The 25,505-nt window shown below is 40.0% G+C and overlaps 1 protein-coding gene across 4 annotated transcripts; it reads right to left on the bottom strand.

Moving 5' to 3' along the window:
- Positions 1–20,282: 20,282 nt before the first annotated feature.
- LOC118445665 (protein crooked neck-like) lies at positions 20,283–23,276 on the bottom strand. 4 transcript variants are annotated; one of them, XM_085662424.1, is made up of 10 exons: positions 23,139–23,276; positions 22,733–22,892; positions 21,947–22,623; positions 21,636–21,808; positions 21,469–21,562; positions 21,251–21,360; positions 21,019–21,164; positions 20,840–20,926; positions 20,538–20,716; positions 20,283–20,431 (listed from the first exon to the last, which is right to left on the bottom strand). In XM_085662424.1, exons 9-10 carry the CDS (start codon positions 20,578–20,580, stop codon positions 20,292–20,294), a joined length of 183 nt encoding a protein of 60 aa, XP_085518550.1. In that variant the 5' UTR covers positions 20,581–20,716; positions 20,840–20,926; positions 21,019–21,164; positions 21,251–21,360; positions 21,469–21,562; positions 21,636–21,808; positions 21,947–22,623; positions 22,733–22,892; positions 23,139–23,276; the 3' UTR covers positions 20,283–20,291. The 4 variants fall into 4 exon arrangements, with proteins under 4 accessions (XP_085518550.1, XP_085518552.1, XP_085518549.1 ...); XM_085662426.1 differs by having other exon boundaries at positions 20,538–20,926; positions 21,947–22,388; positions 22,447–22,623; XM_085662423.1 differs by having other exon boundaries at positions 20,538–20,926; positions 21,947–22,377; positions 22,447–22,623.
- Positions 23,277–25,505: the final 2,229 nt, after the last annotated feature.

The following is a 25,505-nucleotide window of genomic DNA, read 5'->3' as shown; positions in this document are numbered from 1 at the left end:
AATGTATGTATTTGTGGCATGAAATTTTCAGAGGTCCATGTTATGTTGCAGTTTGTGTTCTCGGTATTATTTTCGACTGACTCGGATTCCGAATCTGACGTGCTGCATATGTTCCTTCGTCGTCTTTTAGGCCAGTTAAAACTATTTTCATTTTCTTCAGTATCAGTTATTCCATTTTCAAACATTATATTTCTTTTATTTCTTTCATACATTTTGCAAGGGTCTAAACTGTTTCTAAAAGTACATTTTCAAACAAAACTGTAACCTATAATTCTAGTTTTTTTGCAGAATGACTAATCATACCTCAAGCTCATCTATTCAAATTCTTGAAAGCATTATATATGAAATTTTACTGTTAATGAATAGCCGTCTAGATTTTTTAACGTGAAACAGTTTACGATCGTTTATATGTTTCAAACAGGTTACGTAAAACGTTGTCTTAACAATAAGTAATTTTAAAAAGTGATTTATAATTCAATATGTCAATAAAATCAACGAAATGTTCTATCGATAACAAAAAAAAAACAAATTATCGAATGAAGATTGCCCCTGTATATGCATCATTTTGATGCCAGATATATGGCCAGATGACCCAGAAGTTGTCGCGTGGCCGCCGCCTATAGACGGCGTTCGTACCCAAAAGTCATATTGAGCACGCCGCTCATAAGCGGCATTCGTACCCACAGATCATATTGTGCGCGCCGCTTATAAACGGCGCTCAAAGCGAAAGGGTTATTAGCCATAATCAGTGCCCTACTTGCGTCCCTTCGAGCGTCCAGGCACCGCCCTATTTCATCACTGTTCTTCTTTTTCTTCCTGGCCCTGGAAAGTTTCCTTACTGTGGTCGTCGCAACGGCCGTAAGGTTCGTTAGTTCATCCGACCACCAGTAAGTACTTCTTCTACCGCGGGTTTGTCCCCTTACCCGGGACATGGCCGTGTCGCACGCCTGTTTCAGTGTAGACTGTGCCCACTTCACCATCTTGTCCACACAGTCCGCACCGATCGCACTTCTCCCGCATCCAATTCCACCCGTCCACTCCCCCGAGATGAGGGCCGCCGCCAAGTAGTCCTCATCCAGGGAGTTAATCTTCCAGCGAGGAAACTTTTTCTCCTGTGGGCAAGAGTTTGGGACCCCTGTAGCTTCGTGCCTATAATTATATCTAATATGTAGGTGGTCCGACAGGGACTCAGCCTCATCCACTCTCCAGTCCGAGAGGCGGACGCCAGCCGCCGACGTGCCCCACGTTAGATCTATGACGCTCGACCCCTGTGGTCGAACGCACGTAGGACAGCCAACCCGGTTCAGCAGACCCAGATCCACTCTATTGGCCCAGGCACAGAGCAACTCACCTCTCCGGTTACTCTTGCCTTCTGGGTCCCATCTGCTGGACCGGGCATTAAAGTCGCCAGCCACCAGCGCTGGGAGAGCGGGAAATGTTTCTAAGAGCTCCTCAAGCTCATCAAGGAGTTTACTAAACATAATTATGTTCTCGCTGGGAGGAAAGTAAACCGAGACTACCAGCGAGTCCCCCCATTTAACGGCTACATAGAAAAGGCCCCTACGCACAAGGCTACAGGGTCTTCTACTTTCGCCCACAAGCACCGCGGAGAGTGAAGTCCCTCCTAGGGATGAGAACCACCTCTCATCTCCCGGAGGAACCCACTATGGTTCTGCAATGATCGCCAGCTCTACTCTGTCCTCGCGCATGCGCTGTGCCAGCAAGTTCTGTGCACGGCGCGCGTGGTTTGTGTTAGTTTATAGAACAGCAGAGAACATTGTCTATGGACTCTCCGCTGTTTCTACCACTATTGAGGTGCTCGGTACCCCTTGTTCCACCTCCATGTCTTCCTGTGACATTCCTCTATGGGTCCCTTTCCCTGTCACTACACTTCTCCTGTTTGTCATTGTCTCCGGACCACCATTTGGTGCCCTCACGAACACCTTGTCCACCCATTTCTTGGGAGGCACAACCGGGCACTCCCAGGAACCGGCTCGGTGGTTAGTCTGTTTCCGGCCAGCATCTGTGCAAACCGGGCATGCCACCTTGTCCGTACATGCTTTGGCCACGTGGCCCGGCTTCCCACAGATGTAGCACAAGTCTGTCCTAGACTTTGTGGCCGGGCACGTTGCCACGACATGTCCTCGCGCAAGGCACCGGTGGTATGTGAGGGGCCGCTCCCTGAGTTCGTGCACTCTCACCTTTGTGAGTCCCACGTCTATTCTGCCCCTTTCGAGGGCCGCTCTGACAACAGGCATCGGAGCCGTGACAGTGGCCTCACCAAGTCTGCCCCTGCCAATCCTGATCTCTCCGACCTTAATGAGATTGGGGTCCGTTCCAGATCGCACCTCCAAAAGTGCGTTCCTTATGACGGTACCATTGGCGTACGCGTCCAATCCCACCAGCCTCATGGTGCTCGTACGAAGGGGGCGGGTGATTTTTGCCCCTGGGACAGCATTCCTCAAGGCCTCCGCCACCCGGTCGGCCTTCGCATTTGCCCCTTTGCCTCGTACCTGCCATATAAAGGCACCTGTAAGTCCTCTCCTGCAGGACATGGTGCCAATTCCCAGTTCCTTCAGGTTGATTCCTTCCGTGGCCCGCACAAGTGCATCCCTGTACGTCGTCTCCTCGGTACAGGATAGGGAAATTGCTGCGACTTCTCTTTCCCTTTGCAACTTCCTCCTCCGTCGTTGCGCACGGTTTCTCCCCTTCCTTTTCTTCTTGGAGGGCGCCTGTACCCGCAAGGGTTGAGTGTCGTTGACTACATCCCTTGATGCAGCCAGGGAGAGTACATTAGCTTCTCTCCTCTGGACCCTCCTCCTCTTACGGCCAAGTACCTGGACAAAATCATCCTGCGGGGTTAGTGCCTTACCTACACTTACCTGCTTCGCAGGAGGTCTAGTGGACTCAGCACGGAGTGTGGGGCCCCTGTGCGGTCCACCAGCCCCAGTCGCTGCTCCACTCAGCGTCTGCTGCCGCTGTTATTGCTGCTGCTGCTGTTGTCTCTGCGGCTGCGGCTGACGCTGCTGCTGTTGCCGCTGCGGCTGTTGGTGTAGCTGTTGCAGTACTTGCTGCAGTTGTTGCTGTTGTTGCTGCTGTACTTGCTGCAGCTGTTGCTGCACACTGCGGACAGCCTCCGCCAGTGCCTTCACCGACCCGTCTGAATGCTTTGCGTCCGGGGTCCTATCCTTCGTTTTGGCAACCAAGGGAGTTTCCATCCTCTTGATTACCCTTTTGAGGCGGGTGTTCTCCTCTGACACTTCCTTGTTGCGCAGCTCCATGGCTTTCAGTTCAGCCTTCAGCTGCGCAATTGTTTCCTTCGCCGACGGAGGATCATCTTCACGGTTTTGGAGCCTAACTCTCAGGGTCTTGAGTCCCTCCATAGTTATTCTATGGGTCCTCTTCATTACCCCCGAGATGTCTCCTTTGAGGTTCCGGCATCTCAGCCTGGCTCTTTCGGCATCGATGGAGGCCTCCTTCAGCGTGTCGATCACCCTACCAGTCTCCACCTGAGACAAGGCAGGGGTCTCCGCTCGTCCTCCTTCCCCCAGCACGGGCCAGTCTAACACCGACTCATCCTCCTCGGATGAGTACACTACGGGCCTCGCACGCTTCGCCTTCCGCGTCTCCCGTTTGATGGTGAGTCCGGCAAAACGCATGCCTTCAGCCGCCCTAGCAGCCTTCTGCCACTCCTCCAGGTGGCCCTCATCCCTACCTGCTCTTCCTGACGCATTAAACACACCGCAGGCCAGGTCGCCTAACTGCGATGCACTTCCTGACGTATTATCTAGAGCTGGGGCCAGGTTACCTACCCCAAACTCCTGGCAGTCGTTGGTTGACGACGGCGAGTGGCCTGCCCTACCACCACCTGACACCGCCGTGGCATGGGTATCCCTCCCATGCCCGCTTATCCCATTCGTCGTACTCATCATATTTTTTCATTTTAATATGAGGGAGCCAGGCTCCCCAAGGGATAGGAAAGGAACGGAAGGAAGCAATAGAGAGCAAAGAGTAGAAAAGTGTGTGATAGAAGAGTAAAGATAGGAATAGACATACGAGAACAATCATACACCATTCATACAATCCCTTTTAGTCGCCTCATACGACAAGCAGGGAGTACTGTGGGAGTATTCTAACCCCCTAACCACAGGGGGAACCCACAACCCTTTTTTTTTTTTTTTTTTTCGTCAGGAGGAAAAACCTTCATAGGCCCTCTGAGCCCGGTACTCAGAGGAGTGTCGGATTCAGCCCGTCTGGGAATGCTCCCAGGAACGGATCGCCTACCGAATAAAAAACCTCCCGATTCTTATAACTAACACGCTGAGGAAATAAGGGGGTGGGCGGGATTACGCATATGCCTATTACAAATTCATCCCTCCTCGGTTAGCCAGGCCGGTATTCGCCTTGCTCTCATTCATCCATTCATCCACATTCACACCACTGTAGCGCACTCGACAGGAGCCAACGAGCCCCTGGAGACGCAAAATACTCCCTGACTATATACATAGTGGCCCGATTTCCACCCCATGGTGCTCTGACCAGGCCCATTCATCTTCGTTTACACGAACTAACGTCTATAGAGGAGCGACGCTTGAGCCAGGCGCCGCCTGAGCTGCTCGGAGCCTTGCCCGAGGTGGCCACACTGGAATCACTCTCCTATGCGGCCAATCGTTCGCGCTTCCATCCGCGTATGAACCCACACGCTCATTCACACATCCATCATCTGCACGCAACCGTTCCCTCCGCTTCTCAGTGTCCTCCTTTGCGCGCATAACCCGTCCAGCGAAGGTCCGAAAGGCCGCCCATCCTTCCGGGACAGTCAGGGAAACCCTGACTATCTCGGGAAGGGTTAGCTGCCCTCCCCCCATTGTGGCGATCAACTCATTCCTGGCATCCATCCACGCCGGGCAGTCGATCAGGGTGTGTTCCGCCGTATTCTCACTCCCCTCGCAGTGAAAACAACGTGGGGAGAGGATTTTCTTTGTTCCATATAAATACGCCGAGAAACATCCATGACCGGTCATCAGCTGCGTGGTATGAAATGTCGTTCCGATAGAGAACGGCCTTCCAATCCACTCAGCCAACCATTCGGCAATGGCCGCCCTCGTGCGCACTCCCGTTGCCTCTGGGGACCCGATAAACTCTAGTTCCTCAGCCTTCCATGCCTCTATTGCCCTCCTTCTGGCAAGAGCACCCAATACAGCCTTAGCGCGCGGAGAAACAGGTTCCTCCGCGCCTCTAACGGCCGCATACGTTTCCGCCAGCTGGGGTGCTAAATGACCGAGAGGAATAATCCCCGCGATCATCATAGCCGCATGGAAGGAGATCGTCCTATAGGCACAACACACCCGGATCGCCACCTTCCTTTGGAGGCTCCGCACAGCCCGCCCGATTCGCGTATCCTCCACAATGGCGCGCCACCACACCGGTGCCCCATATAGGAGCACCGAGTGGATCACGCCGCTATAGAGGCGCCGCTTCCTCTCGCCCGGTCCGTGAAGGTTCGGAAGGAGCCTTCCAAGGTGCCGAAGGATACCCTCGGCTTTTGGAATTACGGCCTCAAAGTGGGGCCTGAACGACATTTTTGAGTCTACCACAATGCCCAGGTATTTCACACTGGTTCTGACCTCTACGCGAACCCCTCTAAGGCAAATCTTAGGGGGTGAGACATTCCTGCGTCTGCAGAAGGCAGAGGCAGGGAAGGCCATGGCCTCCGTCTTTTGTGGCGCCACTTTAAGGCCCAATCCCTCGATCTCCCTTACCAGGACTTCCAGGTCCTGCTCGGCGTTCACGATGGCCTGCGACAGGTCCCATCCCGATGACAGGAGGGCCGTGTCGTCCGCATAGCAGACAACATGGGAGCCACCTGGCATCGGGATTCGGAGGACACTGTCATAGGCAATGTTCCACAACGTAGGGCCCAAAACGGATCCCTGTGGGACCCCACAATACACCTGTCTTTTCACGACGCGTCCATACTTGTTCGTGTATGCTATGGCGCGTTTGTCCAGGTAACTCCTTATGATGTCCACTATGTAACGTGGAAATTTTCCACGCTCCATAGCCCTAACGATCACAGTCCACGGCAAGGAATTGAAGGCGTTCGAGATATCCAGATTCACCAGGATAACCACCTTCCCGATCCGCGTCGATGCCTCCACGAAGTTTTTAACATCGAGGACGGCATCCACAGTGGATCTTCCCGGCCTAAACCCATATTGTGATGACGACAGGGTACGAGTCTCCTCTAGATAGTTGTTGATCCGGCCAACGACTATCCGCTCGAATAGTTTCCCCAGTTCGCCAATCACGTATATGGGTCTATATGATCCCGATGAGTCCGGGGGCGCGTCCCTTTTCTTTTTGATAAGGACGAGCCTCGCTATCTTCCACGCTGTTGGGAACTTTCCTGTGCTGAGGCATGCGGAAAAGCACTGCGCCAACCCTTTCCCACAGTGTATCGACGCAGCACGCACAACCACACCCGGTATTCCATCCAGTCCAGGAGCCTTTCTTCCTCTTCCTTTCCGGGCAGCAGCCAAGACCTCCTCTTCAGAGATAGTTACCTCCGATAGCGTAGGTTCTTGCGGCTCGTCAACTCCCGGTCCTCCTGGGAACAACTCACAGAGGATTTTTTCCAGTACCTCCTCCTCCATGGTTTCGGTTACTGGTGGGGCATATGGCCTTAGTTTCCCCAAGACCAGTTTGTAGGGTCTTCCCCATGGATCCTCCTCTATGGAGTCCAGCAGGTCCCTCCATGAGTTCCTCTTGGCCACTTTAATAGCCCTAGACAGTGCCCTCCTTGCGTCCCTTCGAGCGTCCAGGCACCGCACTATTTCATCACCGTTCTTCTTTTTCTTCCTGGCCCTGGAAAGTTTCCTTACTGTGGTCGTCGCAACGGCCCTAAGGTTTGTTAGTTCGTCCGACCACCAGTAAGTACTTCTTCTACCACGGGTTTGTCCCCTTACCCGGGACATGGCCGTGTCGCACGCCTGTTTCAGTGTAGACTGTGCCCACTTCACCATCTTGTCCACACAGTCCGCACCGATCGCACTTCTCCCGCATCCAATTCCACCCGTCCACTCCCCCGAGATGAGGGCCGCCGCCAAGTATTCCTCATCCAGGGAGTTAATCTTCCAGCGAGGAAACTTTTTCTTCTGTGGGCAAGAGTTTCGGACCCCTGTAGCTTCGTGCCTATAATTATATCTAATATGTAGGTGGTCCGACAGGGACTCAGCCTCATCCACTCTCCAGTCCGAGAGGCGGACGCCAGCCGCCGACGTGCCCCACGTTAGATCTATGACGCTCGACCCCTGTGGTCGAACGCACGTAGGACAGCCAACCCGGTTCAGCAGACCCAGATCCACTCTATTGGCCCAGGCACAGAGCAACTCACCTCTCCGGTTACTCCTGCCTTCTGGGTCCCATCTGTTGGACCGGGCATTAAAGTCGCCAGCCACCAGCGCTGGGAGAACGGGAAATGCTTCTAAAAGCTCCTCAAGCTCATCAAGGAGTCTACTAAACATAATTATGTTCTCGCTGGGAGGAAAGTAAACCGAGACTACCAGCGAGTCCCCCCATTTAACGGCTACATAGAAAAGGCCCCTACGCACAAGGCTACAGGGTCTTCTACTTTCGCCCACAAGCACCGCGGAGAGTGAAGTCCCTCCTAGGGATGAGAACCACCTCTCATCTCCCGGAGGAACCCACTATGGTTCCGCAATGATCGCCAGCTCTACTCTGTCCTCGCGCATGCGCTGTGCCAGCAAGTCCTGTTCACGGCGCGCGTGGTTTGTGTTAGTTTGTAGAACAGCAGAGAACATTGTCTATGGACTCTCCGCTGTTTCTACCACTATTGAGGTGCTCGGTACCCCTTGTTCCACCTCCATGTCTTCCTGTGACATTCCTCTATGGGTCCCTTTCCCTGTCACTACACTTCTCCTGTTTGTCATTGTCTCCGGACCACCATTTGGTGCCCTCACGAACACCTTGTCCACCCATTTCTTGGGAGGCACAACCGGGCACTCCCAGGAACCGGCTCGGTGGTTAGTCTGTTTCCGGCCAGCATCTGTGCAAACCGGGCATGCCACCTTGTCCGTACATGCTTTGGCCACGTGGCCCGGCTTCCCACAGATGTAGCACAAGTCTGTCCTAGACTTTGTGGCCGGGCACGTTGCCACGACATGTCCTCGCGCAAGGCACCGGTGGCATGTGAGGGGCCGCTGCCTGAGTTCGTGCACTCTCACCTTTGTGAGTCCCACGTCTATTCTGCCCCTTTCCAGGGCCGCTCTGATAACAGGCATCGGAGCCGTGACAGTGGCCTCACCAAGTCTGCCCCTGCCAATCCTGATCTCTCCGACCTTAATGAGGTTGGGGTCCGTTCCAGATCGCACCTCCAAAAGTGCGTTCCTTATGACGGTACCATTGGCGTACGCGTCCAATCCCACCAGCCTCATGGTGCTCGTACGAAGGGGGCGGGTGATTTTTGCCCCTGGGACAGCATTCCTCAAGGCCTCCGCCACCCGGTCGGCCTTCGCATTTGCCCCTTTGCCTCGTACCTGCCATATAAAGGCACCTGTAAGTCCTCTCCTGCAGGACATGGTGCCAATTCCCAGGTCCTTCAGGTTGATTCCTTCCGTGGCCCGCATAAGTGCATCCCTGTACGTCGTCTCCTCGGTACAGGATAGGGAAATTGCAGCGACTTCTCTTTCCCTTTGCAACTTCCTCCTCCGTCGTTGCGCACGGTTTCTCCCCTTCCTTTTCTTCTTGGAGGGCGCCTGTACCTGCAAGGGTTGAGCGTCGTTGACTACATCCCTTGATGCAGCCAGGGAGAGTACATTAGCTTCTCTCCTCTGGACCCTCCTCCTCTTACGGCCAAGTACCTGGACAAAATCATCCTGCGGGGTTAGTGCCTTACCTACACTTACCTGCTTCGCAGGAGGTCTAGTGGACTCAGCACGGAGTGTGGGGCCCCTGTGCGGTCCACCAGCCCCAGTCGCTGCTCCACTCAGCGTCTGCTGCCGCTGTTGTTGCTGCTGCTGCTGTTGCCTCTGCGGCTGCGGCTGACGCTGCTGCTGTTGCCGCTGCGGCTGTTGGTGTAGCTGTTGCAGTACTTGCTGCAGTTGTTGCTGTTGTTGCTGCTGTACTTGCTGCAGCTGTTGCTGCACACTGCGGACAGCCTCCGCCAGTGCCTTCACCGACCCGTCTGAATGCCTTGCGTCCGGGGTCCTATCCTTCGTTTTGGCAACCAAGGGAGTTTCCATCCTCTTGATTACCCTTTTGAGGCGGGTGTTCTCCTCTGACACTTCCTTGTTGCGCAGCTCCATGGCTTTCAGTTCAGCCTTCAGCTGCGCAATTGTTTCCTTCGCCGACGGAGGATCATCTTCACGGTTTTGGAGCCTAACTCTCAGGGTCTTGAGTCCCTCCATAGTTATTCTATGGGTCCTCTTCATTACCCCCGAGATGTCTCCTTTGAGGTTCCGGCATCTCAGCCTGGCTCTTTCGGCATCGATGGAGGCCTCCTTCAGCGTGTCGATCACCCTACCAGTCTCCACCTGAGACAAGGCAGGGGTCTCCGCTCGTCCTCCTTCCCCCAGCACGGGCCAGTCTAACACCGACTCATCCTCCTCGGACGAGTACACTACGGGCCTCGCACGCTTCGCCTTCCGCGTCTCCCGTTTGATGGTGAGTCCGGCAAAACGCATGCCTTCAGCCGCCCTAGCAGCCTTCTGCCACTCCTCCAGGTGGCCCTCATCCCTACCTGCTCTTCCTGACGCATTAGACACACCGCAGGCCAGGTCGCCTACCTGCGATGCACTTCCTGACGCATTATCCAGAGCTGGGGCCAGGTTGCCTGCCCCAAACTCCTGGCAGTCGTTGGTTGACGACGGCGGGTGGCCGGCCTGCCCTACCACCACCTGACACCGCCGTGGCATGGGTATCCCTCCCATGCCCGCTTATCCCATTCGTCGTACTCATCATATTTTTTATTTTAATATAAGGGAGCCAGGCTCCCCAAGGGAAAGGAAAGGAACGGAAGGAAGCAATAGAGAGCAAAGAGTAGAGAAGAGAGTGATAGAAGAGTAAAGATAGGAATAGCCATACGAGAACATTCATACACCATTCATACAGTCCCTTTTAGTCGCCTCCTACGACAAGCAGGGAATACTGTGGGAGTATTCTAACCCCGTACCCACAGGGGGAACAGGGGGAACCCTGACACAACCCTGATGCAACCCTTATAATTCCTGACTTAATTATATGCTCGATTTTGGTGTTAAAAATAGATTGGCGTTCTGCTGATAGACCGGGAGTTTGTTATAGCATTCTTTTGATGGTCTTACCTTTATTGGTATCGGAGTGCACCTGACGACGTAAATCACTTTTCCCGTTGTCACGGCCATATAACCGACTCATTTCATCACGTACGCGAACTCAACCGTGTGCAATGTAGCCAGTGCCAAAGCGTTTTTTAACACTTGTTTTTCTAATTCGCACTTTTGTTTTACGACATCATTTTATAATGTGGTCATCTGGTTCTTCATTATCTTTTCTAGGAAAACAAATTTTGAGTTCAAGTAAGCAAAAGATCAAGTTCCTCAACTAAATGTTTTATTTTTGATGCAAATGTTCGGCCTTTACGTGTTTCCATTATAAACAATTTTAGATGTTCAATTTTTTATAATGTTTAACCACATAAATAATTTCTAGTGCGAGCGTGACGTCATGCGTAGTCTACATATAGAATGCTTCTGCCTTTCTTAAAACTATCAATTTTGTCGTTAAGCCCTCATGTAACACATTGTAATGCTCGAAATTGCGGGCTGAATCAGTTGTCCAGAATACATTACCCTCCTCGTCTGTGATATAAGTGCCTTCCGTGAAAATACATTTAGTTCCTTGTCGGAGAATTATGTCATTATCCTTGATTTTTACCGTTCAAAGTATTCTTCTAGGTTGATCTTCACCGATTCTTGCATTACTATGTCGTTCCAAGTGCTATATGGGACGACGTATTGCGTTCCAGTGCAAATAAATCCGGCCAACTGTGAATATAGATCCGGTCAACGTAACACTTCGATTTTCTGTAATGTTGACATTTAACTCCGATATTTGAAGTGTGGAAGTTATGCCTAAGATTGCTGTGTTGAACGCGGTTTCACACGTTTCCGAAGACGTGACCAACATATATAGTCTTTTCCTGTTATGCACGACGGACACGTGTGATGCCATTCTGAAACATTATATCGTGCGGTCCAGTTCCGCATGACATTGATGCACATGTGTACATTCGTTAGCCGGAGTAGTTGTATATAAACCTACATAGAATTCAGAATTTCGGTAGGGGCGTTACAATCCTTAGTGTCCAACAATGATAATGTTGTAATATTGGTGATCGCTCCTCCGCAGTCACACCCCAGGAAGGCGGCACAGATTTTGACCATAAGTAGCATCGTTACCGCTACTGCTAATATTTTTCCCACGTCTCTGAAACAGTTTAAATTCTAATGTTTGACTTGTTTGACTTATTTTCGATTTCCTTAATTTGTTACAATTAAATATCTTCGTTTTTCCATTAACTTGTAATTTAATATTGTTGTGGGGTAGCATTTCTAGAATTTTGTGAGGGTCAATGTTCTGATTTCCAAATTTTAAGGTTGATTCCTTTAAAAGAAATACTTCGTCTTCCACCTTTAATACTTGAGGATTTATTTTTTGATCGTAATACCTTTTTGATCGTTTCTTTACTTTCACAAGATTATGTCGTGCTACCTATTGTGTATGATTAATTTTGTTTATTAATTTAGTGTAGTATTGAAAATACGTCTATTCCAAATTCTCACCTAATGGCTGGTATTTTATATATAGTTATCTTTCCGAGAACTAGTTTATTAGGTGCGAAGCGAGTTCTTTCATGAGTACTGATGTTATACGAGGACATCGCAAATCATTTGTCTTAATGCTTTTCCTTCTTGACGAACATTTTTAAATATTCCATCAGTACATGGTGACACCTTTCAATCGACCTGTTAGACTGCGGATAAAACGCTGTATTCTTATATTGTTTTATTTTGAATTTTCGCGCTATTGCTTTTGTGAAAAAACTTAGAAAATTCGTACCTTTATCTGTAAAGATAGCGCGCGGTGCTCCGAATTTATAAATTAAGTCATTGACCATTATATTCGCTATGTCGATGGACATGGTGTTACAGAGGCTTGCTGCAATGGAGAACTTTGTAAGTTGATCTTGGATGATCAGTATAAATTTATTTCCCTTTGGAGTTTGAAGGAGAGGACTGACAATATTCATTGCTACTATATCGAACGCAGCACTTGGTGTGTCTGTCAGTATCATCGGGTGTATGTTATTTATTCTAACCAATTTTGGTAGTTGGCATTCTAAACAATTTTGAATAAAAAGTTGTATTTGTTCTTTCATGTTTTTCCAATAATAATGTTGTTTTATTCTGTTGTAAGTTTTCGTTGTCAATAATAATGTTGACTTATTCTGTTGTAAGTTTTTGTTATCTCTTTATGTATACTCCTGATGCGTGATATTTTCGTATTAAGTCCTCCTTCTTATGTTTCTCAGGTGTTTTTGTCAAATTTTTACAAATGCAAATCGTACAAGATTCTCCATTAACCCTTTCGTTACGGCAGTGCGCTCCACCGGAGTGACCCCGGAATGAGGCGTTGCGCCGAAAAGTGTACACAGTGCACGTTGCTAGTCTACGGTGAACGCTCAGACATCATTCAACACTACCTTGAAATTCCTTTATATGGATACTTTTTTAAGAGCTACTTAACAACTTTTTCGTCATATTATATGAGAAACTTGAAAATGAGTATATTTTAAAGCATATTTTGTTATTTACATATTTACAGATTTCGCTATTATTGTAAATAAAAATACAGTTTATGGTAATGACAACATGAAGTTATAATTCGTAGTAATTTAATTCGGTATGGTAAATTTTAAAACAAGGATTCACGCATAATCCTACGTTACAACTTTTGCATTCATATCTGGATTCGCGTCTTCTATCGTTTGCCGTGCTAACGACGCACCTTCTAGCTCGGTTCTTTCCTACCGGGGCCTAGACCGAAGAAAAATGTCTTTCAATCAGTCTCGATGGATAATTATTCCCCGTTCGCTGATAATTTTTGCCCTTATGATATTTCTCTAAGATTTCTCTGATTAATTTTAAATGAAATTTGGCCATGGATATAACTTTTCGCGTTTTGTGTTTGTAAAGACAATACGCATTCCATATACATATGTCTAACAAATAAAAAAAAATGTTTTTGTAGTATTTCAAACATTTTCGCGTTGAATTCATGGTACTTATTACCATATCTGCTCTATCTACGGTACCCATCGAATTATTGTAATCTATTACGCAGACCGGTTTTTGAACTACTTGATTTCCTCCACGTCTGGAGACCGTTACAAAATCTACTGTGTGCATGGTGGAAAGCATGTACACTTCTCTCTTGTCAACCGATTTTATAAATAATAAATTATTAGATGAGCGAAAAGTTGCTTCCCCTTTTTTTAGTCGCTCATTTGTCTTTGGAATTCCGCTCCGCCTTTGCCTTACGGTTCCGCAAGCATTTGTACGATTATTATGTAATAAATTGAACAACGCTGGACTAGTATACCTATTGTCGACGAAAAGTGTATGACCCTTTCCAAGGTAGGGCTTCATAAGTGTTTGAACTATAGCGCCTGATTTTCCAATACCCGTATTTTCGTTGTCCACTATAGTTGAAGAGCCAGAATATACAATACGGCATCCGTACACACAGGTCGTCATGTGGATGCCGGATATACACGGCACCCGCAACGAAAGGGTTAAATATCTCCCCCAGCCTTTTTTCGATGTATTGTCATGGTACATTATCAACTTTGATTGTCTTTGAAATGGATACCGTACTAAGATCTACCTCTCGTATTGCCGATAGTAGCGATACGAGTGCGGAATCTTTTATTTCATCATTTAACATTATGTCGTTCGTTTCCTTAATGAGTAGAGATATTAATTTATTCTTTCAGAAATTCGTTACTCTTGCAGATCCCAGCGTTAGATCTTTATATTGAAGAAGCTTTCCGAGTTTGGCCAATTGTTTAGCTCCTTCATCATAAACAATTCAGCGCATAGTTGATGAAGATCGCTAAATTGTCTTTTTTGATCGAAATTTGATCGTGTGATTCTACCATATTCCACGAATTCCTATATGTTTCCTCTGAATGAGGCGATATAATGTACGGACACGAGGCAGAATCAAACATACCTTCTGAGCTAGTGTACGAATCGTCGTCTCTTTGATTGGGGCGGAGAGAGATATTGGAACCACTACCTGACGCCTCATGTAACACTTACCTTATTTCTGAATTATCACCATTTACCTGGTTTATACAGATGTTTAATGGCGTCGAAATTCCTACTGGTGGTTCTTCTCTCAAGTTTAATGTTTGTTCATTTATCTTTGGTCTGATTCAATACAACGATTCGTCAGATGATGTTTCGTTCGATGGACGAATAGTTAAGATCTGCATAGTTCCGGGAGGAATCCAAAATAGAGCATCCTCGTTTACATTAACAGTTCCCGATTAATAAATGATATTGAAATTATATTCAGCTAATTTAAGAGCCCATTTAGTTAGTCGAGAAGTTGGATCTTTAACTGACTTTAGCCCTACTAACCTCTCTCTCTCTCTCTCCCTCTCTCTCCCTCTCCCTCTCTGTCTCTCTCTCTCGTTTTCGACGATCAAACGATTCCGTTATAAATAATTCTTTCTGTTATAACCTCGACGATTTCGATCGTTACTAACCATTTTACACAACTATCACATGAAGTATCCATATAAGACCAGTTTAGTCCCTCTTGTTTCTAAATGTTCTTTTTTGAAAGTAATAAAATTTCCAAGCTAACCTAAAACTACGATAGAAATAAACCAGTAAAGAACCAACTAACTATACAACAAAGTAACCATACAACTAAGTCAACGAACAACCAAAAGAACAAACAAGCAAGCAAGCAAACAAGTAAGCGAATAAGCAAGCAGCGGAAAGCAGTCGCGAGATCCAACCGATAATATTTCTCCATTGTTCCATAGTAGTAGCGGTAGTGTTAATAAACCCAACTTATGAGTGACCAAGCTAAGATGAACAAAGAAACACAAAGTGTACATGCATCTAAAAAAAAAAGAAAGAATGAGATAGATAGAGAGAGAGAGAATGAGAATGAGAATGAGAATGAAGTTAAAGAGCCGCAAGGATTATTTTGGCTGGTACACAACGACAGAGACAAAAAAAGAGAGCCAGAGAGAATAAGGGAGAAAAAACTAAATTCCACGATGGTAAACATGCCGCTAGAAGAAACTTAGAAATAACTAATTTTCGAATGATTGTACGTCGGCGCCGCATGCATAGAAAGAAAAAAGATAATGAAAATAGTAAAAATAAGAATTGCAAAAAAAATTGCACCAAAGAATAGGAGTGCAATATTTTTATTTCAAACAAGAAATAATTTCACTCAGTAAATAACGATTATACGTAAGATTTCATCAAAACTAGATCAGGAAGAAGAAAAAGAAGAAGAGAAAGGGAAGAGGTAATTGACAGTGAGAATGACGATGGCGGTAGCAGTGGTGGTGGCTTTGCCCGAAAAAATAGAATAATTCAATTAGAAAAAGAAGTTATGCTATTGAAGATTAACAATGCCACGATTCGTAACCGTAGCTGCAATGGCATCTTTCGCATTACTCACATTGCGGCCCATTGTACCGGCGAACGATTGTTCCTCGTCCCATTGCGTGCACCGTGAGCCAGCACAGTGGATATAGGTGGAAAGGGTGGATGAGTCGCTGGAAGAGAGAGAGATAGATAGCTAAATACATTTTTTTATACTTTAGGACTTTCGATCCCTAAGAGCATACGACCAGTAATACAAAGAGTTTAGTCCTAAATACATTCTTCCAATATTTGTTTACGCAGTGCGTTTATTGAATTATTCGGTGAAATTACCTACTACTTCTAGAGACTACAGCAGTATAGATATCTATATGGAAAAATGTTATCATTTTCGTTTGATTTGTTCTGAATTTCTTTTATCAAAATAAAGGATAAAAACAATAAGGAGATAATAATTAAATCGTCAAGGTCTCCAATCTTAATCAAAATTAAAAAAAAAAATCAGTCGAGTTATCGATATATATATATATATTTTTATATCCGATCATCGACGACGGACGGAAGGATACAAGTGTCCCTTCTCTGCACGAAATCGCGAGTAGCACCTGTTAAAGCCTTAACTATGCCTAGACTCAAGTTGTACGCCGCGCTTTTACTCATACGATTACACAAAGTAGTGCAAAAGGCGTTGCCAATCATGCGCATTACAAAAAGTATCTTCTGGACGGACTCGACCATCTGTCTGTCCTGGATTGAAACTTCTCCTCATGTGCTTAAAAACTTCGTAACAAACAGATTTGCAGAAATTAAAAGCATAGAAGTGGCGCTAAGTGGGTCTATTTAGCGCAAATAACAAGGACGAGATGGGGGATATTTTTCCGTGCAAATCGACTGCCATCGCTGGTCCGGTACGAAACGTGCATCTAAAATCGCTCTCATAGTAGCGCCCATACGACGCAATACAAAACAAATAGTATTATTTCATTGTTTGGACATTAAAAGGAATGATAAGATTAAAAGGAATTACCGCTTTCAATCAGGAAGATATATTTATTATAGAAGAAAGCTTACGATTTCTTATCACGAGTACCCTCTGCCTGAAATCGTTTATTCATAAAGCTCGTATTTTTCCAACGCGTATTTTAAAAATACAATGTACTTTTACAAGTTTATCTTAGATATCCAAATAGTAACATGTCACCATTGACTTTTCTATTAAAAAATTGAATGTATATAATGTACATAATATTCAGATATGTTTTTATTACTATTATTATGTTACATTGTTATTTGGTGTAGTAATAATACTTGTAGTACAGAATGGATTAGTCCTATCGGGGTAAACCATTTAAAAAAAGCGCTAAGAGTTTTACCTCATAATAATATTTTGATTTCTGTAATAATATTTAATATTTAAATATTCACTAATTATTATTTTTTACAAAATATTGGATAAAATCTTGTTTTTACATCGTAAATTTAAATACTACTTATTATAAGTATTATTCTAATTATATTTATTATTATTTATGTATTTATCGTAAAATAGATATGAGTTGTGTCTAGTATGACCCTATTAAACAAGGATATTTATATATATCATATCAATCGTCGAAGTACTTCAAACGAAAGATGATGAACAGCCTTAAAAAAATTCTCTCTCTGTGTGTTTGCAAAAATGTACACTACGAATTCTTATTTCATTCAAAAGATAAAGTTTTTTTACATGAGATTTTCATGTACGATTTTGGAAAAATGTCATCTGTGCAAAAATCATCTAGAATAAAATAATTTGCACAAGTAATTTTCACACATATAAAAACTTATTTTGAAAATCGGAAATGAGAATATCCTGTAGAAAATCTTCATCTTTCGAATGAGTTATTAATCATTACAATCAAACATAAATTGCGATCAGGAGAATTTATGGTGTAAACCAATGCAACATGGGGCATAGATTTCATGCAGATATGCTTGTGTCGTCATCCTATATCGAGAAAATAATGTATATGAATCACGTCTAATTTTAACTCATCACGTTACTTCGAAAAATCAAGCAATAGAGTTTTAAAAAATTATATTTTTTAAACAAATATATAATATCATTAATTAATTATAATCAATGAAAATTATTATTTTATATAATGAAATGTTTATATAACGAGTACGTTTCTGTAGTCCTCTCGTGTGTTGCTTCTTTTAAACCATTTTGGGTATAGTTTGCTATTTTTGATTTGACCATACATATTCTATTGTTATTCCAAAATATTTTATTTGATTATATATATATACACAATAACTATTTAATTATAATATATATTTACAAATTCATTATTATTTCTGTCGAATCCGCATAATGATATTTACAATAAATAATATTATTATCAATTGATTATTATAACGCATTGTTTTAAACAGCAAGAGCAATATGATCAGATAAATGACAGAAGGACGAAGAACTGCAATACTTTTTACAACATGATGTAAATATATATATATAACTTCTAAATAATGTTATTACTAGTTTATTATTATAACGTAAAATTGTTTTAAGCAGCAAGAACAATATGGATAAATCAACGAAGGAGGAAGATTTACAATACTTTTTGGAATATAATGTAAATATATCTAGTAATTTCTTTTAAATAATATTATCACCAGTTTATTATTATAACGCATTATTTTTGATAAAAACAATATGATAAAATTAACGAAGTATGAATCATTATTATTATTTGAATTGAAGCCATTGTCTGTAACGTTGACTAGATTTAACGTAAACCTATTTGTTCTTTGTCAATAAAACGAATAATTTTGAGTATATTTGCATTATTATTTGCGATTATTCTATATATGAACTACTCATTTGCCAAATCGATTAATTCCATAAAACAAAAACCGAAAAAATATGGTGAAATAATATAAATTGTTTTTTAAAATTCTCTTTAAAGTATAAATTTAAATAAACATTGTAAAATAATGCAAACGTAGCTTTCATTTAACAACGTATAAAGTGAATAAGATAGAACAGTCTTAGAATAATTGTTAAAAATAAATTATTTTTTATTTCAGTAATAACAGTATTAAATAACGGAATTAAAGAAATTTATTATGAATATAAAAAGTGAAGACTGCATCAAGTGATTTAACACATAAATTTGAAAACATTCAAAATGTGGAGTTAATCGAATTGGCTTGAATATATATTATATAGATTAAGTCTATATTGTGTCAATGTATTATAATAAGATTTTTTCAATTTGATCCTGCACTTTCATTAAATATTTTGTTCATCCGTCGTCTTTTTAATAATATTACCTCTTAACTTGTCTATCGTATGCAATTTGTTGGCATAGATTTAATATAGCTTCATAAAAAATAGCCAAATTACATGATCTTGGTTAGCAAATAATGTGATAACTTCGCAAAATAACGAATTTTTTGAATTTTTCAGCCAGTAAGTCACTTGACGATTGATGAGAGGCCAATATCACTCGTGTTAATGATGAAATTGAGTCCTATTTGTACGAGAATGTAATCGAAAATTAAACCAAGAGAATGCACGTGATCATACAGAGCCAAGGTGGTCACTTGATCGTTATTATTTTTCATACATAATGGTATCACTTGAATATATTTTAAAATGAAGTAAAAAATATTACAATATCACAAATATAATTTGCTTTATTTTAATTTAACCCTTATCACTCCAAGTCTGTTTATCAGGCATTACATTGACTATTTTATTCCTTATTAACTTTACTTTTCGACCACTCAATTGTGTCTCTAAATTCCGTATACTCTTTATTCGCATCTTAGTTAATCTTTTTTTTTATTTTATTCTAAACGCATCTATTTCACCTTTATGACGAGAAAGAAAAAAATTATTTGCTGCTAATTTGGGAAGATAAGTGAATTGTAATCATAGAAAAAGTTTCAAAATCAAATATGATTATTGATTATTATCGAAATTATATTTTTCTTGGAAATGTATAAAGATTGTTTTAAAATGATTTGAAGATTATTACTTGTGTGTTATGGTCGCATTTAAAGTAAGATATTCCAAACTTAATAAGCAAGCATATATCAAAGATAGTTGGCGATCGTTAATTGCACTAAATAATCGGAGTGATAATAGTTAAAGTTTGTTGTAAGTTCTTAATGGAAAAAACTATTTTAAATTACTACCTTTATGAAAGCCTCTGAATACTTTGCATAAAATAATGCTATCTTTAATTAACTTCCCTATTTTATAATATATATATTGTAAAATTTCGTAATATTTACAATATAATATATTATAAAAACCCTGTATTACCATTTTTAAATATAAATTATTAGAAGTGATTATACAGGATTTTAGATATAAAGATTTTAAATATAAATTATAGAAAATTGTTTATTATTTATAAAATATAAACTGTACTTATACAAAAAAAACTATCAAAGCATAATTTTATACCTTTTACATTTTATAAATAAGTCAAGATAAATATAAAATTCTCCACAATACTTATATTGCCTATTTACAGAATATAAATATAATAATAATATAAAAGATATAAATTATTTTTAATTGTCCGATTCTAATTGTTAATTTTTATTTTGAGCAGTTTCACTAGAAATTTTTTGCTTTATCCACGCTTTCGCTAATGCCAAAAAGTTAAGATTTGCTCTTTGGTATTCGTCTTCTGGGAATACGAAGTCGAATACTTTTTCCCGAAGCCGAATATCTTTAATTTAATATAGATTATTTTTAATATAAATTAAGAATACTTTTTTTAAATTTAAATTTCTCCAAAACTATTTAATGTATGTTATAAAAACTACATACTCTACCTTCTTCAACCATTCGTCTTCTTCGTTTAATTCTTCTAGGCATTTTGACAATAATTTTAATCTAACTCTGTCTCCTTTCTCATTTTCGAAATCTCTTCATGCTTTCAAAAGTAATATTCTCCTTTCTTTGTCACTGTTTGCAAATAATGCACAATTCCCACGTTCATAAATTCTACGAACTAAGGTAACTTTATCAACATCATCTTTCGATGGAAAATTAACTAATTCAAATTTAGCATAAGTTATCCAAACGTGTATTATAATGTAAAAATATTCATAAATTAAGTTGAAATCACACTTACTTTGACATGAACATTAAGATGAAATCACACTTACTTTGACATGAACATTTCGTTCTAATAATCTCTCTAATAGTTGTCTAGTATTTTCTATTTCATAGACATATAGACATTATAATAATTACATAAATATAAGTACAATAAAACATAAGGTAAATGTAACTATAAGAAAAGTAGTTTACTTTCATTCACGTTGTGCAGTTTTGAGGTGAAAATTCAAGTAATTTTTCATACAGAATCCTGCATCTGTCAAATTCTCTAGATTGTGTCTCTAAATCATTGTAACCACAGTACAATTTGTCTTTGGGATAAACACCCAATACCATACCTTGAAATAAATGAAATTAAATATTTAAAAATACAATAATTTAATACTTATAAATAATAAAAAAAAATATTATAATAATAACATACTAATGTTTTTCTCGCTAGTCAAATTTTTTTGTTGTATTTCGAAATATGCATAACATAGCCATATCTTAGAAAATGTGAAATGTTTATGTAGAATAAGATCTAAACAGATTCTAAAAAATAAAAAAATATTATAAAATTCTATCTTTATACGCAACAATAAAGTATTATAAAGTTATCTCTCCATATATAACAATAATTTTATATAAAATAAACTATACCTGTAAATTTGATGACATCTATATATAACTTCCGTGTCAATTTCTTCATACAAAGCATAATTTATGTACAGGTAGATATATCGTTTCCACGCTCCTATAAAAAATTTATTTAATAGAAAGGAACTTCAATTTGACTTCAGAATTGTTCAAATGTAAATATTCATTACCTTAATAAAAGGGACATTTGCTATTGCTCGTTCATACGCTCTTACAACATTATGATTTTCTTCAGATTTTACTAATCTCAGATAGTCAAACCAAACATCATAATTAGAAAAATTTTCCTTGACTTCTTGCTCATATTGATATTTTCTTTTGCTAATTATTACATCTTCAATGCCTATTTAAAAATGTTATGAAGTTTGTGTTATTTTTTTATAAATTTATACAAATTAATATTAATATTTTAAACTTTTTAATTCATATTTCGTATTAAATAAATCTTAATCTTTATAGCATGAATTACTTGAAAAATCACCATATTTCTTTCGTGTATGGTATATGCATTATATATTTCTTTTGTTCTTTCTTTTGAAATATTGTCTAAAGTATACTTAGAAATTATTTTGCTCTATCGTGCTATCAGAGAAATATTAAAATTATACGTATTATAACAGAGATACTGAATCTATTGTTATCTTAAAATAATACTTCTCTTTGTCCTTCCTCAAATCTTGCAAATGCTATAAATAGCTTTTCATTTAAGTTCTCATCTCCGAAAAAGTTTATAACATCTTCATAAACTTTGCGTCCTACATTTATTACAGATCTATATATCTCCCTATGTAATTATATATCTCTACCTTGCTCTTGGTATTTCTTTATATTGTAATTCAAATTTAATATATGTTTGCCACATCTGTTAGTCAGGTTCCCATTCCATCCATCGCCCAAAAACTTGACGTGTTTCTATAATAAATCTTTACAAAATCAAGTTACATAATAAAAAATAATCCCTAATTTTATATCAAATCTTACCAATAATATTTTCTAACATTTCTTCCATAATATATGTGTTTTTGTATCAAAATTAATTTATTCTAGGTAAAATTGTGACTGCACGATCTAATAAATTTCTGGCATAATTTATTTACTTATTGTGCATTTCTATTTCAATATAATATAGCCATAATGTAATGTTTCCATGATCAGCATCTATCGCACGTTCATATACAGATTTAAAATAAATTGGACATATAAAACCTTGAAATATTTCTAATACAACTAAGACTATAAAATGTACTATTTTTTGTATTTAAAGTACCTTGCTCTCTGCATTGTTTCTAAGTTTCTTCCCATCGGGCATATTTTATCCGATTCGTTATAACCATCTGATTCTTACACATATTGCCGTCATAGATATTTCATTTTCCATGTTGATAATTAGCCAATTTAGGGGGATTTTATATTTTCTGCTTAGGTGGCTAAAGGGGAATACTTACAAATGAATTGTTCTCTATGTAAAATTATTGATAGGTTTAACATTATTGCATAAAGATTTTTTTCTTTGCTTCTTTAATAGCTGTTTTGCTATGATTTAAATTTTCTCGGGTGCTTGTTTTTCACCAAAAAAAAATTTTAATTGTGAATAAATATTACAATTATAAGTTGTTTATGCTATAATTTATAATTATAAAATAAAATATACTAATGTATAATAATCATTTTACCTTAGCCAATTTGGGCATTTTTTGTGACTTTTCCGTTACGATGGTTAATCGTTATTCTAACCAAATAAACACAACTTCGCCTACGCTCACGTGAAAACAGTCTGACAACTGGTTTGTTCTACGACGTATATATCGCATATGATCTTTTAACCTTTTAGCTACTAAATGCCATCTTGAAGAAATAATATGGAAACAAATACATAACGACCATAAGGTAGTAAGACAATGATAGCGGATGAAAATCTACTTTTCATGATATGTTGTTTCCTTTTCCACTGCGTTGTCGTCGCTGCAGCGGCAACTTTAAACAACTTTGTATTTTTATACATATAGGGAGATATTTTGGCATCTGCTTATTCTAATCAGTCTGGTCAAATACTTCTGAAGTAACTGGTAGCTCATTGTAAAAACAACTTAGAATTGCTAAAAGCTCTTATTAAAAATTGCTTAGAGTGCAAAGGGTTAGTCTTATCTCTCGTTGGGTAGTCATGGGTTAAAATTATCAAGGACAGGATTTGTTGAGAATTCGCGCATAAAATAATCACATGAAATGACGCTTTTTACTCTTTTTGTTACCATAAATTACCGTCAACATATGTATCATGATGTATATAATATAAGTATATTTTTCTATTTTTTCTTATTACTATTCTTATTATTATATTATTACATTACATATTATTATAGTAATAGTAGTAGTAATAGTAATAATATGAAATGAAGTCTTACATAGGGAACCATAACAAAATAGCACTGGGAGAAAAATCTCGTAATGTGTAAATGAACTCGTGTTTTGATCTTTTTTAAAAATAATATACAATATATATGTTTACTATAATATATATACTTCATACGCATGTCATCGAACAAAATTATACTGCTGTGTCCTATTCGGCAGAGATCACCGTCAGAAATTCAAACATCATTGGAGAAAATAAATATAAGAGATTGAACAGCAACACCGTACTAAATTATAAAATGAGGAGAAAAAGAGTAAATTAATTCATTATTTTTGTTTATATTGATAAAATAAAAAAATAACCGATATCATTTATAGCCTCGAATCTAACATTTCTTTAATTATCAATCTAGATGCTTGTCAATGTGCTATACATTAGATAGAGATATTTTTTCTTCAGAATATTTACAAGAGATATTCAAATTAATTACATAGATAATTTTACTTATTATTCGATTTATTATTTGTTTGTATATTAGTATAAAATGTTTAAAAGGTTGTGCTCCATAGATAGGTCTTCGTCATTCTTGTTGCCGGCGTCGCTGAGAATAATTGGGATCTGTATGTGATGACGAAGTTTTATCATTTCGTAATTACAGGTAATTAAGATTATTTTTTCTAAATTACTTATTCGTCCAATATATATAATCGATCATCAAACGTGAGATTTCTACGACATAGTGTTTGCAAGTCAAGAAAATATTGCGTTTCTGAAATGGCGAAAATAAAATTTCCGTTTACATGTTTTCATCGCCATTCTATTGCGTCATATTTTTCTCGAATTTCTCGCCTTTAATTTTTGTGGTATGTTTGCTTCTCTTGTTTTAAGATAACTTAGTCCGTGTCCTTTTCAAAAAGTCGAATAAAAATAAACAAAACATTCGTTTGCTAGGCACGTGATAGATGCGATGGACAACAGTTATTAGCTGTCAAACTACTATTGATAGTCAATTGTAAAATTTAGGAGTGAAAATGTTTTTATTAACTAGTTTCGATTTCTCGGGCTTACTAAACGGATGACGGATTACTGGCAGATTGTTAAAGAAGTGTCTGAAAGTTATAAATACGGTTTTGTTCTGATCACGCATGTTTATTTCTACTGATGACTCGTTGAACGGAATATAATAATTTATCAATTATTAATCCTGACTGATCGTATTATGTGTTATATTCGATTTTTATCTAAATCGTATATATTTGTGTACATATATATACGTACTTAATATATCGTACATATAATATATATACATGTGTGTATATTCCTGATAGATACTATACATGAATACTAATATTACATATATGCATACATATACACACGTACACGTTGTGTATATAACTCGTCATGGATAAATATATGTACGTTCATACATTTGTACAGATACGCACATGTACATATGTAGAATTCTCAAAATTAAGGCATTTCTTTGTCTCATCAGCGAGCGAGTGACTTGTTTCGTTCGGAATTGTTATTGTCTAGTTCGTGATATAATACATAAGACAGCGAATGCTATCTTATTTATAATATAAATTAAGGATAAATATATGTAAATAGGTTGGAAGAAAATGGTAAGATTTGAAAAACAAGAAAGGACATTTTGTAAGAACTTGTGTTGTTGTCAAAAGAATAT

The sequence above is a fragment of the Vespa mandarinia genome, chromosome 18 (assembly GCF_050613455.1).
Source record: "Vespa mandarinia isolate Hongniang chromosome 18, ASM5061345v1, whole genome shotgun sequence".
Lineage (NCBI taxonomy): Eukaryota > Metazoa > Arthropoda > Insecta > Hymenoptera > Vespidae > Vespa > Vespa mandarinia.
Note: the sequence above shows the minus strand (reverse complement) of the source record. Positions and strands in the feature narration are given on the sequence as shown.

Excerpts from the sequence above, each read along its gene's own strand:
- LOC118445665 (XM_085662424.1), bottom strand. The coding sequence starts at position 20,580 with ATGCCTAGAAGAATTAAACGAAGAAGACGAATGGTTGAAGAAG. Across the intron at positions 20,432-20,537 it reads AAGACGAATGGTTGAAGAAG|ATATTCGGCTTCGGGAAAAA; the intron begins GTAGAGTATGTA and ends ATTAAATTAAAG.